General features: G+C 44.0%; 1 protein-coding gene across 2 annotated transcripts; it reads left to right on the top strand.

Moving 5' to 3' along the window:
* Window positions 1-350: 350 nt before the first annotated feature.
* LOC139415206 (WD repeat-containing protein 26) lies at window positions 351-15087 on the top strand. 2 transcript variants are annotated; one of them, XM_071163109.1, is made up of 14 exons: window positions 351-1092; window positions 3168-3267; window positions 3827-3883; window positions 7936-8072; window positions 8863-8960; window positions 9181-9337; window positions 9987-10125; window positions 10298-10438; window positions 11120-11239; window positions 11602-11747; window positions 12097-12175; window positions 12383-12512; window positions 12818-13012; window positions 13127-15087. In XM_071163109.1, exons 1-14 carry the CDS (start codon window positions 800-802, stop codon window positions 13150-13152), a joined length of 1818 nt encoding a protein of 605 aa, XP_071019210.1. In that variant the 5' UTR covers window positions 351-799; the 3' UTR covers window positions 13153-15087. The 2 variants fall into 2 exon arrangements, with proteins under 2 accessions (XP_071019210.1, XP_071019209.1); XM_071163108.1 differs by having other exon boundaries at window positions 9181-9355.
* Window positions 15088-16277: the final 1190 nt, after the last annotated feature.

Raw genomic sequence — 16277 nt, 5'->3', positions numbered from 1 at the left:
TTATGTAATTTTCATGTGTTACTTTTTGATTTTATATTTTTTTAACTTTATTTAGTAAATGTTTTCTTAACTCTATTTTTTTAACTGCATTGTTAGTTAAGGGCTTCTAAGTAAGGATTTCATGATAAGGTCTGCATCTGTTGTATTCGGCTCATATGACGAATACAATTTTATTTTATTTGAATGTAAGCCATTGCGACTCCTCCAATAAAAAAAACTGATTTTATGAATCAATTTTTGCCTGGAATTTTAATATAAATTCTTTAAAACTATCATAAAACCATAATCAATATGCAAAATTGGTCCCAATGCGCCACCCATGCATTATATAATTCTACCGGAAGCAGGGTAGTATAGGAATTTCCGGTTACGTCAGCGTGTCTGGACTCCATTAGGGGGTTGCAGCTGTTGAGAGAAACAACAACAAAAACGGAGCGATTGACGGAACTATCACGGAGTCAGTGCGTTGTCAGCCGGGTTACGAAGTCTAAATTCTGGGAGCTAAAACCTCCTTTCCCACCCGGGGCTTCGCCGGCTTCTAACCACGGCCGCTCTCGGTGAGGAAACTCTGGCCTCCGCTTCCTCCTCCTCCGACTCGGACACCGGCGGAGCGTCGCCGCCCCCACGGAAGAAACACCGAGCCTCGGCGGCGGAGGGAGCAGGAGAGTCCGGGGATTCAACAGTTGCGACAGGCCTTTCTGGAGTTGTTTTGGGACTTGCTACTACTTCTCCACATCACCAAGCCACCTCTGCTATTCACTTTAACCGGACCCTTGTCAACAATCTCAGCGGCAATAACATGCAGTCAAACGGGGCAGGACAGGGACAGGGACAGGATTCAGAGCTTTCCTGCCTGAACAGCGCGCAAAACGGGGAGTCATCCTCGGCTGGGGGAACGCACTTCAACGGGCTTCTGGTCAGCACAAACAATGGGAATGGTGTCGGTACCAATAACGGAGCCGGACCGGGCTCAGGGACTTCCACAGCCTCTGGTTCGGAGGTCGGCTCCATGAAAAAGAAGAAACGCCTTTCGCAGTCGGAGGAAGATGTCATCCGATTAATAGGACAACATCTCCACGGGTTAGGGCTAAAGTAAGTTTACACGACGTGTCATTGGAAGGAAAAACCCCTAACATGTCAAAGCACATGATTCATGAAATATCATTTATTTGTGAGGTTTTTTTCAAATGGCGAACTGCGTGGTGGCGGTTGATAAACGGAATTCTGCGTTTGACAGACAAACATGGGGGAGGGGGTAGTTAGCAAGCTAACGTTAGTCGGAGGAAGAAGGGGTCCATTTTGCACAATACGGAGTGGTAGGTCGATAGAACCACCAGTCTTCGTTACGATTGTTATTCTGACCTTTTATACAGAATAAAAACTCAAGACAGTTCATAATTTGGTTGGCTACCTTGACCCCACACAATAACTTTTTTTCAGAGTAACCTTATAGGGCTAGTTGAACTGCGTGTTGTGAGTTGTATATGTATTTTGTTACACGGGTGGAAATCGCATTACATCACCTTGTAATCCAGCGAAATATGCTGCAAAATATATATTGACTTGTGGCTACTAAGGATGTAAATGACCATAGCCTGTTTGAAATGACCTTATCGATTTCGCCTATTTTATACTGTGGTGGCACCGTGTAACGTTAGAATAGGTGTCAGAAATGAAATGCCTGCGTTTTTAGAGGATTGTGCAAAAGTGCGTAGGGAGAATAACGATACTCTGTTTGACAGCGTCAATTTGTTTTCATTCCCCTGTGTTTCCCATATTTGGCCCTTTCGATGGCTTGCGTGTTTTCATGACATTGACATTTGGTGTTTACAAAGATAACGTCGATAAAGGAGTTTGCTTGATACATTGCTGTAAAGTTGAAAAAGACAGGGTCAGTGTTTCTTTTGAAACCTTTTGAGCGGCAGTCGTCTTGAACAACAACCATGGTACAGACTCTTAAACCAGTGGTTATATCTTTCTAAACGCGTGTATTATTCTGGCGTTGCTATTTGCAGACAAATAAATATGACAGTCTGTCATCCATGTCAACAATGGCAGTCGTCTAAATATGGACACAATCACCATTTATAGCCCCAGATGCAAAGTCAGAGCGATGTTTAACTCGTATCATTCATTATTGGTGGTAATGGTGGCCCGTGAAGTAATCAGAATGACTTCCCCACTAGGGTATGATTTCATGGCTGCTGTGAAATGCGCATCTATTCAGCTGTTATAGATTAGAAACGTTGATTGACTCTAATAATAGATAGGGGGAACACAATATTTTGAGCCCTCCATGGCTAAATTGGCCCATGTCACCATAATGGACTGTTAATGCAGTGTTTGATAGACCCAGCCTGCTACTGCTCGCCAGTAGAACTGCCATTACAGGAGCTGCTAAGAGATGGGGGGATAAATACATACATAGCATGACGCCCCTACATTTCAAAAGTGGAATGGAATGTGAGAATGGTGTCCGAACTCAGCAGGGTGACGCTGTAAACACTGCTGCACCACTCTCTTCTTTGATACATGAGGATGATGTCATCATGTTATGTTGTCAGTACAGCCCCACTCCATTTTATCACAGACACCTTCTCGGCACACTTATAGAGATTTACAGAAAAGGTACACACAGTTGACAGGTCTAGTCTATAATTATTACTAATGAATTATAACTTATTGCTGGATATGGTTTAGATTATGTTATGCCTGTCTCTGTCGGTTTGGTATAACATATCAGGTTCATTGGCTGTCTTGTTGGCCAATGTTAAGCTGTTTGCTATGAATGTTTAGGCAATTCATGTTTAATTCATCTCTCCGTGGTCAATTGATTTTGGGCTGACATTTCAGTTCCTTTACATCTGTACGTTAATGTCCGTCTCTTTCAAATGGTCAGCTAATGTTTGCTGTAAACATTGAGGTAATGTTTTTATGGCTCCCGAGTGGTGCAGCGGTCTAAGACCCTGGTTCGATCCCGGGCTGTATCACAACAGGCCATGATCGGGAGACCCATAAGGCTACTCACAATTGGCCCTGTGTCGTCCTGTTTAGGGTTTGGCCGGTGTAGGCTGTCATTGTAAATAAGAATTTGTTCTTAACTGATTTGCCTAGTGAAATAAAGGACAACAAAAATAAAAAATGTTTCCCCACTCTCTTCTCTGCAGTCAAACAGTGGACCTGCTAATGCAGGAGTCGGGCTGCAGACTGGAACATACCTCAGCCACAAAGTTCCGCAACAACGTCATGGAGGGGGAGTGGGAAAAGGTGGGTCCCACGTTACCATAGTTACACATGCACCTTTAATGTTAGGCATAGCCTGCACACATTTTCCTCAAGAGTACCTTTAACATGGTTATGTTACTAAGTATCTATCACATGTACAACACCAACATTAAGCTACATATGGAATACATAAATGGTGCTGTTAATAACCATTTGTGCCAATTAATAAAATATTGGAACTTGTTGATGAAAATATAGGTTGCTAAGTTCCTAGTAGGGATCTTAGAGTTGTTTGTGTAATTACTTTCTCTTCTACATTGCCACAATACTCCCATTCCAAGAGCCTTACAAGCCAAATAAGGCTTGTAAAAAATGTTCATAATATTTTTTTAATCCCATAAAAGTACAGATATTACTGAGCATTATCTGAACTGTAGCCACAAAATAGCTTCACCCACCATGACAATGACAGTTATTGACTTCCTCCACAGAGAAAGAGTGTGGTTATTGTAGTGGTCAACTGTTTTGATTTGTCGTTTTTGTGGCTTGAAAGTGCTGAGCCAACTATTTGTCTCCCCTCTCTCTCTTTGTTTTGGTCCAGGCTGAGAATGATCTCAACGAGCTGAGGGCACTGATGCATTCTCCCAACGCTATTGTGGTAAGCCCAAACCTGACCTGAATGACAGTCATCAACGCAGTGAAAGGGGACCACGGGTTCTAGAACGGTTCCGTCCCCAAAGTGACTGTTCTAGATTAGAAAGTCCCTCCTTTGTGAGGCGGATCCATTCTGACTGGAATTTCAAGTGTTCCAGAATACCTCGGACGGACTGAATGGAATGTTTACAACAGATATCCTCATATATGGGGGTATAGTATCCTGCATTTAATAATTTGCTGGTCAGATGCTAAGTGTATGGAATGATTATCAGTAAAATGTTCCACCAATATTATTATTCAACAAAAACACAGTTGTATAATCACATTGTTAGTGTTTAAAGAATTTTGCATTATTAGTAGCTAGGTTTCATCTAATTGGTGACAGATTTTCATGCAAAAATTTTGAAAATCTGCATAAAGAAAATATGTGAATTTCCCCACTAGTGGTGTGTTTCCATCGAACTGACTTGTTGCAGATAGAAATCAGTGCGTGATGACTTAGTGCTCACAAAAATGTACTTTTTCGCTTAATTTTCATGTACGGAATAAAAATCTAATGTTCAATGTGTTTCCATCACATTTTCAACTCTACCGATCGTTTTGTCACAAGCTGTTGCGTTAGATAGCAAATGTGCCTACTCTGGTCTTGGCATGTGCACTGTAGCCAACAACTCGCAGATGTAGTGTAGGTAGGCTGGTCTACATAATGAGATTATGGATAAGAGCTACAATATTTTTATTTGTCAACTTGGCAGTCAAGCATTGATCATCATGTCACCAGAATAAGACCTGTGACATTTTATTGGAAAGGAGCATTGAACTCATACCATGCACTTTCACTACCCTGTGAAGTTCATCATAACTTTTTTCATCTGTAGCCTAATTTAAACTGCATGTTTTCCCTAGTCGTAGTGGGAGGGGACACCATGGCGTGACACTTGAGTTTACTTCGATATGATGGTTATATCAATATTTGCTCAAAGGTGTTTCCACTGCATTTTCTTGTATAATTAATTTTAGACAAAGATCCCACCATATCAAACAAACAAATTATATTTTGGCATTTATACAATTTTAAAGTAACTTCCTGTTTCCATCACAGCTGTCGTGATATTTTTTAATATGGTATGAATTTTGTTGCATAAAGACTGTAGATGGAAATGTGGTTAGTGGGTTCATTGTAGATTTTCAGTCAACTGTATGTCTTGTACATTTTGTTTTCTGTATATCATCTAATATCCATACATATTCTGGTGGAGCCCTGAGATGGAGCTCATTTAGCTGTTCTTCTGAGATTGTTAATGAGGGGAGTCGCCTCTACCACGGGTACAGCGCGTTCAGATGTCATCTAAAGAACACGGAGGACTGCAGCTAGGCTAAATGATGAGGATTAGACCTTGCTAGCTCATTAGGAGACAAGATACAATTGAGTCAGACACTCTTATCCAGAGCGACTTAAGTTAGTGCATTCATTTTAAGGTGGCCAGGTGGGACAACCACATATCTCAATCATCAATCACATTTCTTCAATGTAGCTATCAGCAAAGTCAGTGGTAGTAGAATGAAAAGGATAGATCTCAAAATGGTCTCCTGTGGCTTAGTCAAGCGCCTGTGGAGTTTTATTCTGGTGCACCAAAGGCTTCTTATTGCACAATTCATTTTAACTCGAGGTAAACTATATCCTGTTTTATGAATGTCTAAAAAGGAATAGTAGTTTTCTCCCGTGCCATATAGCAAGAAGGTATGCAAGTTATGTCAAGCTGATTATGGTGGACACTTAACAATGGTCATTTTATATGCTAGAGTCATGGTTATAATTGAAAAGGTCAAACCGTGTTGGTCATTCTGACAGGTTGTGTGTGTTGTGCACTTGGACACACGTCTGTCTATGTTAGGGTGCGGTAACTCGTCTGTTGGGCTGTGGCAAGCCCAAGATAAGATGGATTCCTTTAATAATAGGGCTCCCAAGTGGCGCAGCGGTCTAAGGCACTGCATCTCATTGCTAGAGGCGTCACTACAGATCCTGGTTTGATTCCGGGCTGTATCACCACCAGCCGTGATTGGGAATCCCATAAGGCGGCGCATAATTGGCCCAGCGTCATCCGGGTTTGGCCGGAGTAGGCCATCATTGTAAATAAGATTTTTTTCTTAACTGACTTGCCTGGTTAAATAAATAAATACCATAAATGTCAGCATTGACCAAAATACTCAGACTGGTTAACACTCTTGTGGTCACAAGTATTAAGTTAACGAGGAAGTGGCTAGTTACAGCTGGCGCTGTGAGATCTCTGGGGTTAAGCCAACGACCACCACATGACACGAAGGCCAACCAATACCTCCCCAATTCATTGTCACCATGTTAATGCTGCCTGTCACTCAAATGATATCGGTATGAGCAAAGATGAACTATGTGGGATTGACTGCTCTAATAATGGGCATAAGTGTCCACGAAGGCGGAATTCATGCAGGAGGAGGCGAGAACATTCTAGCCAACCAGTTTCACGTTTTTTTTTTTTAGCCGCTTGTACGGGATACACATGGTATGCATCGTCCAACGAAATGCTTACTTGCAGGTTCCTTATCGACAATGTGATAATAAATAAAGTAAATGGCAGTAGAATATAATAACATTTTTAGCATAAGGATAATACAGGAAGGCACAATTTATACTCCAATATTTACATGTGTTTTGGGGATGGTGGGGGCAGTGTATAAACTGAACAGTTTAATACGAGTCTGGTGTGTGTGTGCTAAGCTGAGGAGAATCAGAGCAGGTGGTCAGTCCAGGTCAAGTGTTCAGCAGTCTGATGGCTTGTAGATAGAAACTGTCTCTGAGCCTGTTGGAATCAGACCTCATGCTCCGATACCGGCTGCCCCATGCTTTCCATCGGGCACCGTTTTGAGTAGATTACCTGAATGGGTTGGAGCACGGTCCCAGTGATGTACTGAGCTGTCTTCACCAGCTGCTGGAGGGCCTTGTGGTTGTGGATGGCGCAATTGCTGTACCAGGCCGTGATTGTCCAGCTGTAGTATTTAGAGAGGACCTGGGTCGGCATGCCAGATTTCTTCAGCCGCCTTAGGAAGTAGAGGTGCTGTTGCGTCATCTGGACGAGCGGTGGTGTTTCATGACAAGTGAACGCAGAGGAACTTAACTTGTGACTCTACCGCTGATTTGGGTCGGGGCATGTTTCCTCTGCTTCCTGAAGTAAAAAATTAACTCCTTTGTTTTCCTGACTTTGAGTGAGAGGTTGTTGTCATGACACCACAATGCCAGTTCACTTACCACCTCTTTATAGGTTGACTCGTCATTGTTGTTTATCAGGTCAGCAAACTTGATGTTTGTGTCGTTTAAAGCCACGCAGTTGTGGGTGAACAGGAAGTACAGCAGAGGACTGAGGACACACCCCTGGGGGGCCCCTTTGTTAAGACTTTGTGTAAACAACAGGCACAACTCTGAATTAAAATCTTTTTTTTTTTAGTTTCTGCAATGCCACGTATATAGATACATTTCTAACAACCTAAATATGGAACTTCTATCCGATCAAATAAGCCTTGCATAGGAAATTAGCAATAACATTTTATGTTGACCAAATTCAACTCTCTCATTGACCTCCATACCAATAATCCCCACTTCCTCTGCTTCTCGCTGTATTTTCGCTCAGACAGATCTTGGGGCAGAGTCGAGCCTCTCGCTTTGCCTCTTTCTCTCTGGTATGAGTGCCTGCACCCTTTGAAGCACAGGATCAGAGTTGTTGGAGGTGTTATGTTCTGAAATTAGTTAATTACTATTCATCTAAAATCTGTTGGTCAGGTTTCTGGGCTCCCGACGCTTTTTATGAAACCCTTTTGTCACCACTTGCTTACTTCATTTGTTTCTCCTTTTTACTCATCTTTTTCTTCCCCCTTTTCTCTCTCATCCTTTGTCTACATAATCTATCAACCCCCCTCCTGCCCCTCTCTCAATTTCTCCCATTTCTTCGTCTCTCACCACCTCCTACTCCACCTTTCTCTCTTCTCCTTCATCTACCCCTCTCCCTCCCTCTTTCTCTGTAGCGTATGAAGTTCCTGCTCCTGCAGCAGAAGTATCTGGAGTACTTGGAGGACGGGAAGGTTCTCGAGGCTCTGCAGGTGCTCAGGGGAGAGCTCACGCCGCTCAAGTACAACACGGACCGCATCCATGTTCTCAGCGGGTACGCCATTACCTATCGATCACTTTAATGGTCGGATGATTCAATCGATCAGTGCTCCACACAGTCAGTCAGTATCGCATTACTGTTTCTACCAATCATATCAATCCGCTGTCTGATCAATCTGTGCAAACAGCATCCTCAGAGGGTTTGCCTGTCTATCAATCGCACCATTTACATAAGTCAACACGTAAGTCAATCATCAACTGTCACACGGTCAAGTACAACTCGGGACAGGATCCAAATATTCAGTGGGTAAATAAAATAATAAATCAATGAGTCAATATCAGATGCATGCTCACTAAGTATGCCACTCTGTCTCTCAAGCAGTCAGTGGAAACCTACATTTATCAAGAAAAACTAACAACCAAATTTGCGTCAGTGGTTGATCAGCCACGTTGTCAAATCAAATTTTATTGATCACATACATGTGATTAGCAGATGTTATTGCGGGTGTAGCGAAATGCTTGTGCATCTAGCTCCGACAGTGCACTAATATCTAACAAGTAATATCTAACAAATTACACAACATATACCCAATACACACACATCTAAGTAGGAATGAATTAATACTATATACATATGGACGAACGATGTCAGAGCGGCACGGACTAAGATACAGTGGAATAGTATAGAATACAGTAAATACATATGAGATGAGTGAGAGTTCAATGTGGCTTTGGAGTAATAACCAGCGTATACAGGTTAATTAAACTGTTATTAGAGGTCAAGCATAACAAGTGTTTGCCCAGTGGAGTATGTTGTAGTCTGACTGTTTTTTTGTTTTGTGAAGGTATCTGATGTGTAGCCATGCAGAGGACCTGCGCGCCAAGGCAGAGTGGGACGGCAAAGGCGCAAATTCACGCTGCCGACTGCTGGACAAGCTACAGAGTGAGAACACTGGCCACATTCCACGACTCACACACACACACACACACAAACACACATTTCATATAAACACAAAAATACACACACCACGTCACATACAGCCTCATGACACCGTATACACAAAGTCACACAGGGCTTCACAGGGGTCTAGGGATGCACTTCAGACTGGACTATAGTTTGACTCCTGTCTCTTGTCCTTCTCTCCAACCCACTCCCTCTCCAGCGTACCTGCCCCCGTCGGTGATGCTTCCCCCACGCAGGCTGCAGACCCTGCTGAGACAGGCTGTGGAGCTGCAGAGGGACCGCTGCCTCTACCACAACACCAAACTGGACAGCAGCCTGGACTCTGTCTCCCTGCTCCTGGACCACGTCTGCAGCCGGTCAGCAACACACTCAGGGTGACATTTTCTGCCAAACACAGCTGAAATGTGCAAAAAGCTAAACCTGAAAACCTCTCCTTTTTACGATGCCTGCTGTAGACATCGGTAAAGATGGAGGCAATCATTTATGTGGATATAAAGAAAGCCATGTGTTTAAATACAGGGTATTTGTGTGTGATACAGAGCTTTCCTGACCTGACCTGGAAAAACTCAAGAGCCCAGATCAGTTGCATGTAATGCAGTAGCGATCTGCAATATTTTTGGAATGCTACGATGTTTTTTGATTTCAGAAATGTTGCGCACTGCAAGAGTCGTAAAGTGAACAGAAAAGATCACCCTCAATCATTTACCACATACGTTTTATTTGTCACATGCTTTGTGAACAACAGGTGTAGAAAAACAGTGAAATGCTCACTTACGAGTCCTTTTCCAACAATGCAGAGTTAGTTTAAAAAATAAAAAAACGTTTTTATTAGGGACACGAGGAATAAATGACCAACTCCCATCAGTAGCCTCTCTATCCGCTCTTCTTCATTCTTTACCTTGTTCTCTCTGTCCCTCTCCACTGTCCTTCATTTTCTTCTTTCTCTCCCTTTTATTTGACCGATTGACCTTGGTTGACCTCTCTCCTGGTTGGCACTGTCCACAGGAAGCAGTTCCCGTGCTACACGCAGCAGATCCTCACAGAGCACTGTAACGAGGTGTGGTTTTGTAAGTTCTCCAACAACGGCACCAAGCTGGCCACCGGCTCCAAAGACACCACCGTCATCATCTGGCAGGTGGACCCTGTGAGTACCACACTGAGCCCAAATCCCCCACACTATCTGCTGTGTACATTCCCATTATATGCCTTATAGGAGTCATCTGCTGCATTAATGGCAAAGATGGCCACCATCTACTGTCTTTCCGTTAGTGCTTTACTCTAACCCAGAGCCTGGTGTCTGTGTGTGTGCTGTCTAGGAGAGCCACCAGTTGAAGCTGCTGCGGACCTTAGAGGGCCATGCCTACGGTGTGTCCTACCTGGCCTGGAGCCCTGACGACGCCTACCTGATCGCCTGCGGACCTGATGACTGCTCCGAACTCTGGCTCTGGAACGTCCAGGTATGGCAACACACACACATACCCCGGATGGCAAAACAGTATGTTAGTGCAGGTAAAAAAATCTGTACAGGCATAGACTGCAGCCGTCCAGGACAAGGGTTGATTGAATTAATTAATTAGTTAAATAAATAGAAACACACAAATTAATGTAATTTATTGGTCAGAGTACCTGATTTAGATGGGCCTGTTTTTTTTTTACACATTTTCTCCCCAATTTCGTGGTATCCAATTGGTAGTTACAGTCTTGTCTCATCGCTGCAACTCCCGTACGGACTCAGGAGAGGCGAAGGTCGAGGGCCATGCGTCCTCCAAAACACGACCCAGCCAACCCGCACTGCTTCTTGATTCAATGCACACTTAACCCGGAAGCCAGCCACACCAGTGTGTCGGAAGAAACACCTGACGACTGTGTCGCTAGTGCTCAATGGAACAAGGACATCCCTGCCGGCCAAACCCTCCCCTAACTCGGACGACGCTGGGCCAATTGTGCGCCGCCCCATGGGTCTCCCGGTCGCGGCCAGCTGCGACAGAGCCTGGACTCGAACCCAGAATCTCTAGTGACCACTGCGCCACTCGGGAGACCCATGGGCCTGTTAAAAACAGCCGTGCAGTAGACATCCAGGCTGGGAACTCTTCAGTGTCTGTGTACTGACTGAGTGGTGTTTGTGCCCTGGTGGGTAGACGGGCGAGTTGCGGACCAAGATGAGCCAGTCCCACGAGGACAGTCTGACCAGTGTGGCCTGGAACCCTGACGGGAAACGCTTTGTCACCGGGGGACAGAGGGGACAGTTCTACCAGTGTGTAAGTATTGTAAAAGGAGGATGTGTGTATTAGTGTGTTCTACCAGTTTGCTGTGTGTGTGATCTATCCACCAGATATACCAGCGTCAGTTGGTTCTTCCAGTTTGTCCTGCCAGTGTGTGAGTAGTGGGGTGGATACAGGACAGCATGAAAGAATTATACTGCAGTGGGGAGGGACTAATACAATACAGTAAATGGACAGACTACTTTTAGATATGCACCTTCACTTCTTATTGATTATCTGACAAGAACCTGCTGACCTTCAGAACAGAGACTGTCAGGATCTAGTATATTACAAACTGTGTATTTGTGTCTCTGAATCTGATTTTCTACCTGTTTCTGGCCTGTGTGTATGATTGCCAGGACCTGGATGGCAACCTGTTGGACTCGTGGGAGGGCGTGCGTGTGCAGTGCCTCTGGTGTGTGGGGGACGGCAGGACTGTGCTAGCGTCAGACACTCACCAGCGGATCCGGGGTTACAACTTTGAGGACCTAACGGACAGAAACATGTGAGGGCTGCGGTTTCTCCCCGTACCAGATCACAATCACCCTCCTGACTATTATTCAGTAGATTAACAACAACAAAATGGTTCAGAAGTCTTAGTAATAAATGGTTTATACATGCATGGTTTATACATGCATAATGAATACATTAACAAATTATACATGAATTACTAACTGTTTCCTACTTTTTATTCATGTTTTATAAATATATTATTAACAGACCTAAAGGAAGCTTTACTGGACCAAGTAATACCTTCAGAATGACTCCTTACATATGAAGTTGTCTGTATACAGATATCATTGAACAGAACACAGATCAGTGATTGATCTCTGTTGTGAATTCCTCTTTTACAGAGTTCAGGAGGACCATCCTATCATGTCTTTCACTGTTTCCAAGAACGGAAGATTAGCTTTGTTAAATGTAGCAACTCAGGTGAATGGGGAGAGGGTGCTATACTTGAATACTGAAAGGACTGTACCAGCAGTATTCTGTGTGTCTGTCTCTCTCTGTGTGTGCGTGTGGACTAGTGTCTGTTTGTGTGAGGGAGATGGAGGAGAATGTACCAGTGCTAATGGCTGTGTTTAGTGTCTAACTGCTCCCTCTCCTTCCTCCCCTCCTCCCTCCATTCTCCCCCTACAGGGAGTGCATCTTTGGGACCTGCAGGACCGAGTGTTGGTGAGGAAGTACCAAGGTGTGACCCAGGGCTTCTACACCATCCACTCCTGCTTCGGAGGCCACAATGAAGACTTCATTGCCAGCGGCAGCGAAGGTACCACCCACAGACCCAACAGCAGCCATTTTAGGCACTGACCACAGATACTCCTCAAATTTAGGATTAGTGTTGTAGTTGTTGAGACCTACAACAAACGTGTTCACCACTGTGTCCCTCACTATGGGTGTGTTCCAGTTATGGGCTCAACCCATGTCTCCATCTCTCACATACATAAGCACACAAATACAGCAACCTTTTCAGCATATCATAGGAAGGTTGACATAAGGCTGATATTTTCTTTATTAATACCATTGTACCCCCCCCCCCCACCCCCTCTCTCTCTTACACCCCCCCCCCCCAAGACCATAAGGTCTATATCTGGCACCGACGCAGTGAGCTACCCATCGCTGAACTAACAGGGCACACTCGCACAGTCAACTGCGTTAGCTGGAACCCCGCCATCCCAGGCCTCATGGCCTCCGCCTCGGACGACGGCACTGTGCGTGTCTGGGGCCCCGCACCCTTCCTTGACACACAGGTGGTCGACGGGCTCAACGGTAAATACCACTAGCATTTTGTTAGTTCAATGGCCGTAGTAAGGCCATAAGTTCAATGGCCGTAGAAAGGCCAAAAGTTTTACAGGTAATTATGTCACTCTCATCTCTCCCCAGAGAACTGCAGCAACATGGACAGTTGATGGTGACGTTGGAATGGAAAACTTATTCTCTTTTACATCAAGAAATAAAACCAACCAACAAGAAATAAACATCAAAACGAGAACGAAATCCAAAACCTTACAAAACAGAGAAAAGTAAATCAATTGTCTCATGACCGGGCAAAACTATGGAGGTGAGGATGAAAACACTCTTACAAAACTAGGTCTTCATCCAAAACCAGAACCAGTGACTTGGAAGACCAGTGACCTGGGAAATCGATCTGATCCATTGGTACTCCCTGCTGGCTCCCTCTTCTTCCGCCCCACCCCCTTTCCCAGCAAGGCCACAGCCACACCAGGGGCTCTCCCCTGAATATTCCCCTGGAAACCCACCTCTTCCCTGGGCCTCAGGCACAGCATCACGCCCCTGACCCCTTCAGACAGCCATTACAGACCATCTACACAGATTGGACCGTGTCTGTCATCTGTCTCTCTCACCTACCCGTGTGTGTCCATGGGGAGGGTGATGGGGTGTTAAAAGGGGTGGAGGGGGTTATAGCAACTCTTCCGTTTATTAGTTTTTCTGTTCTCCTTTCTCCTCTTGCTCCTTTCTTCGCACTTGAGTTGTTGGATGAAAGCAGAAAATCAACACAAAACCAACCAACCGACAAAGAAAAACTCAAAGGCTATGCTTACTTTGGATTTTTTTTTACGATAGTCATAGCATTCTTATTGTTATCATTTAACAGGTGAATCCTAGGGTTGAACTAGGAGTAGTGGCCGTGGAGTGCTTTAGTGTGAAGAATACTCTCTCAATTAGGAAAAGCTATTTTTATCCCTTGTTTAAAGTCTAACACGGACACACTCGCGCCAATGTCCCCCGAGTCGCACCCTCTGACTCCCCCTATCTCCCGCTTCCGAGCTTAAGCTATCAACCGCACAGCTCACAGTTCCACTAGATCTGCCTGTTGGGAGGGGGTAAAGGTGAGAGGTCAGTGGTAGCTGGTGTAGTGTGGTTGCGTCTCCGCTGTAGGGCCAAGCGTGAACCAGTCCTCGTGTTGAGTATCTCTAAGAATGACATACTCTTGGATGTAGAGGTCTGTACATGCAACTATTGCCGTACACTGAGGACTGCACCTGTCCTTCCTCTGTGTGTTTGCTTGTGTGTGTGTGTGTGTGTGGATGAGCTTGTGTGTATGGGTGAACTTCTGTGTTTTTGTTCAGGTGAGTGAATGCAGGGGAATGCACACCAGCAGAAGATCATGCTTTCCCCTCCTCCCCCAGTGAAATTCTAAAGAGGATTTTAATCCCATTCAAATTAATCCAAAACCCCAGAGCGACCTCTATCTGTGGAACAAAGAATACTTGGAGAGCCATTTTGTAGAAACAATTTTTTTTATTTTTAACTTGGGCTTTTCTTTTTACATTTGACTTTGCTTTTTTATATATTTCTCCTTAACAACACCTACCATTGGAATGGCACTGAGATACCGGAGTTGGATCAGTTTTGTGGGAAAATTCACAGCTTTACAGAGTTTTCCCCTTTACACACACACCCCCGCCTGTCCCCTCCAGACACACACCCACATGTACGCCCAAAACTGAGGTCTACCCCTAGTCACACCTTTGACAGAGCTGGATAGGTATAGGCAAGGTTTTATGGGTGGAAGTGATCATATTGGAATCTGGCTCACGCCACACTTCCATGCACCCTACACAGTACACAGTAGTACAGCGTTCTTAATGTTAAGCATACAGAACCAAACACAACCTCCGGCATATACACAGGCATAGCTGCTCCATCTTACATAGGCTTACAGCCCTTACTGAGCAAGACTGATTTCTGCACAACACCCCTTTCTCTCCAGCCAAGTCCTCCTTTTCAGTGATGAAGGCACCATACAGAGCTTTCTTCCTCCCGATTCGGGGTATGTAATGACTATTTGCTATGGACTGATATTAAATGTTTAAAAAGAATGCTTTTCTGTCAGTTTTTATGAAATATTTTCTTACTTTCATTTTTTGTTCTCATTATATCATTTCATTCTCTCTCCCTGTATTATCATATTAAAATATAACCAGACAACTGGTGTCCTATATATTTTTTTTAATTCATCTTATGATTAGTTTTGTCTTTCGGGTTTCATTTTTACTTATTCACTACTTCTTACATATTAATAGTGAATATGCACAGTAACACTCATGCCAATATGAGTGGGGTGAGTTATGTTTTGGGAGTGTGTTACCTTAAGAATCAGGTTTAAAATGTCCACCCCTCGTCTTTTAAAAGTGAGACATTGTGCAGTGATTCAATACTCATGTCTCTGTGGAATATGTCCAGGACAAAAAAAAATAATTTTTTTTTGTGCCACTGTTGGTTGCGTTTGCTGTTTCTACCCCTACCAAAATCAAAGCACTTGAGACTCGATCGTGGCTCTGTAGGTATGTGTGATTCCATGGTCTGTGTTTCACATTCTGGAATGGTGCTTTTCCCATTCTAGAACCTTCCATCTCTTGGACCCCTGAATGGACTTGAACTGCCCATCCACACCTTCTGTCATGTCTGAGGAGTTGAGGCAAATAAAAAGTGAAGAACCCAAAAGCTTTCACAAAGTTATAATTCACCTGCTGGTGACATGCTATGTCTGAATGCAACTTGGTGTCTACTCTTCCTTTGTCTTGGAGTTTCTAGGACTGTTTATGATTTGATGCTAATAACTATCTTATTTCTCTCTCTGGAGGTGTTGGGGCTGGGTGGGGGAGTATGGGTTTACGGTAGCAGATTAAAAGAGTAATTGTGGGACGGGGATCTGTTTGCGTTTGTTTTATTTACAAAAGTGATTGTACTGTTTTGTATCGTTGTGTAGGAGAAGTGTTGTGTGCATATTTTCAATAAAGCTTTCAGGGTTTTGAAAAAGAGCTGTGGCCCAACATGGAAGTATCAAGGGGCTGGATTACAGATATGGGATCAGTTGACATTATCCAATCCTATCCACAGTTCCCCATAACCATGAGGGAGTACAGAGCTCAACTGACCATAGGTTTGTGTAAAGAGGCAACATGTCTCAACAGACTTTAGAGAAAAGTTTGAGTTCTCAGACTGAAAGGAGCTCTCCATTTTCCTGTGTTTAACTTTGTTAGTACTGTTGACTGGTTCACACACTTGA

Source organism: Oncorhynchus clarkii, chromosome 8 (genome assembly GCF_045791955.1).
Source record: "Oncorhynchus clarkii lewisi isolate Uvic-CL-2024 chromosome 8, UVic_Ocla_1.0, whole genome shotgun sequence".
NCBI classification, from domain to species: domain Eukaryota; kingdom Metazoa; phylum Chordata; class Actinopteri; order Salmoniformes; family Salmonidae; genus Oncorhynchus; species Oncorhynchus clarkii.
Note: the sequence above shows the minus strand (reverse complement) of the source record. Positions and strands in the feature narration are given on the sequence as shown.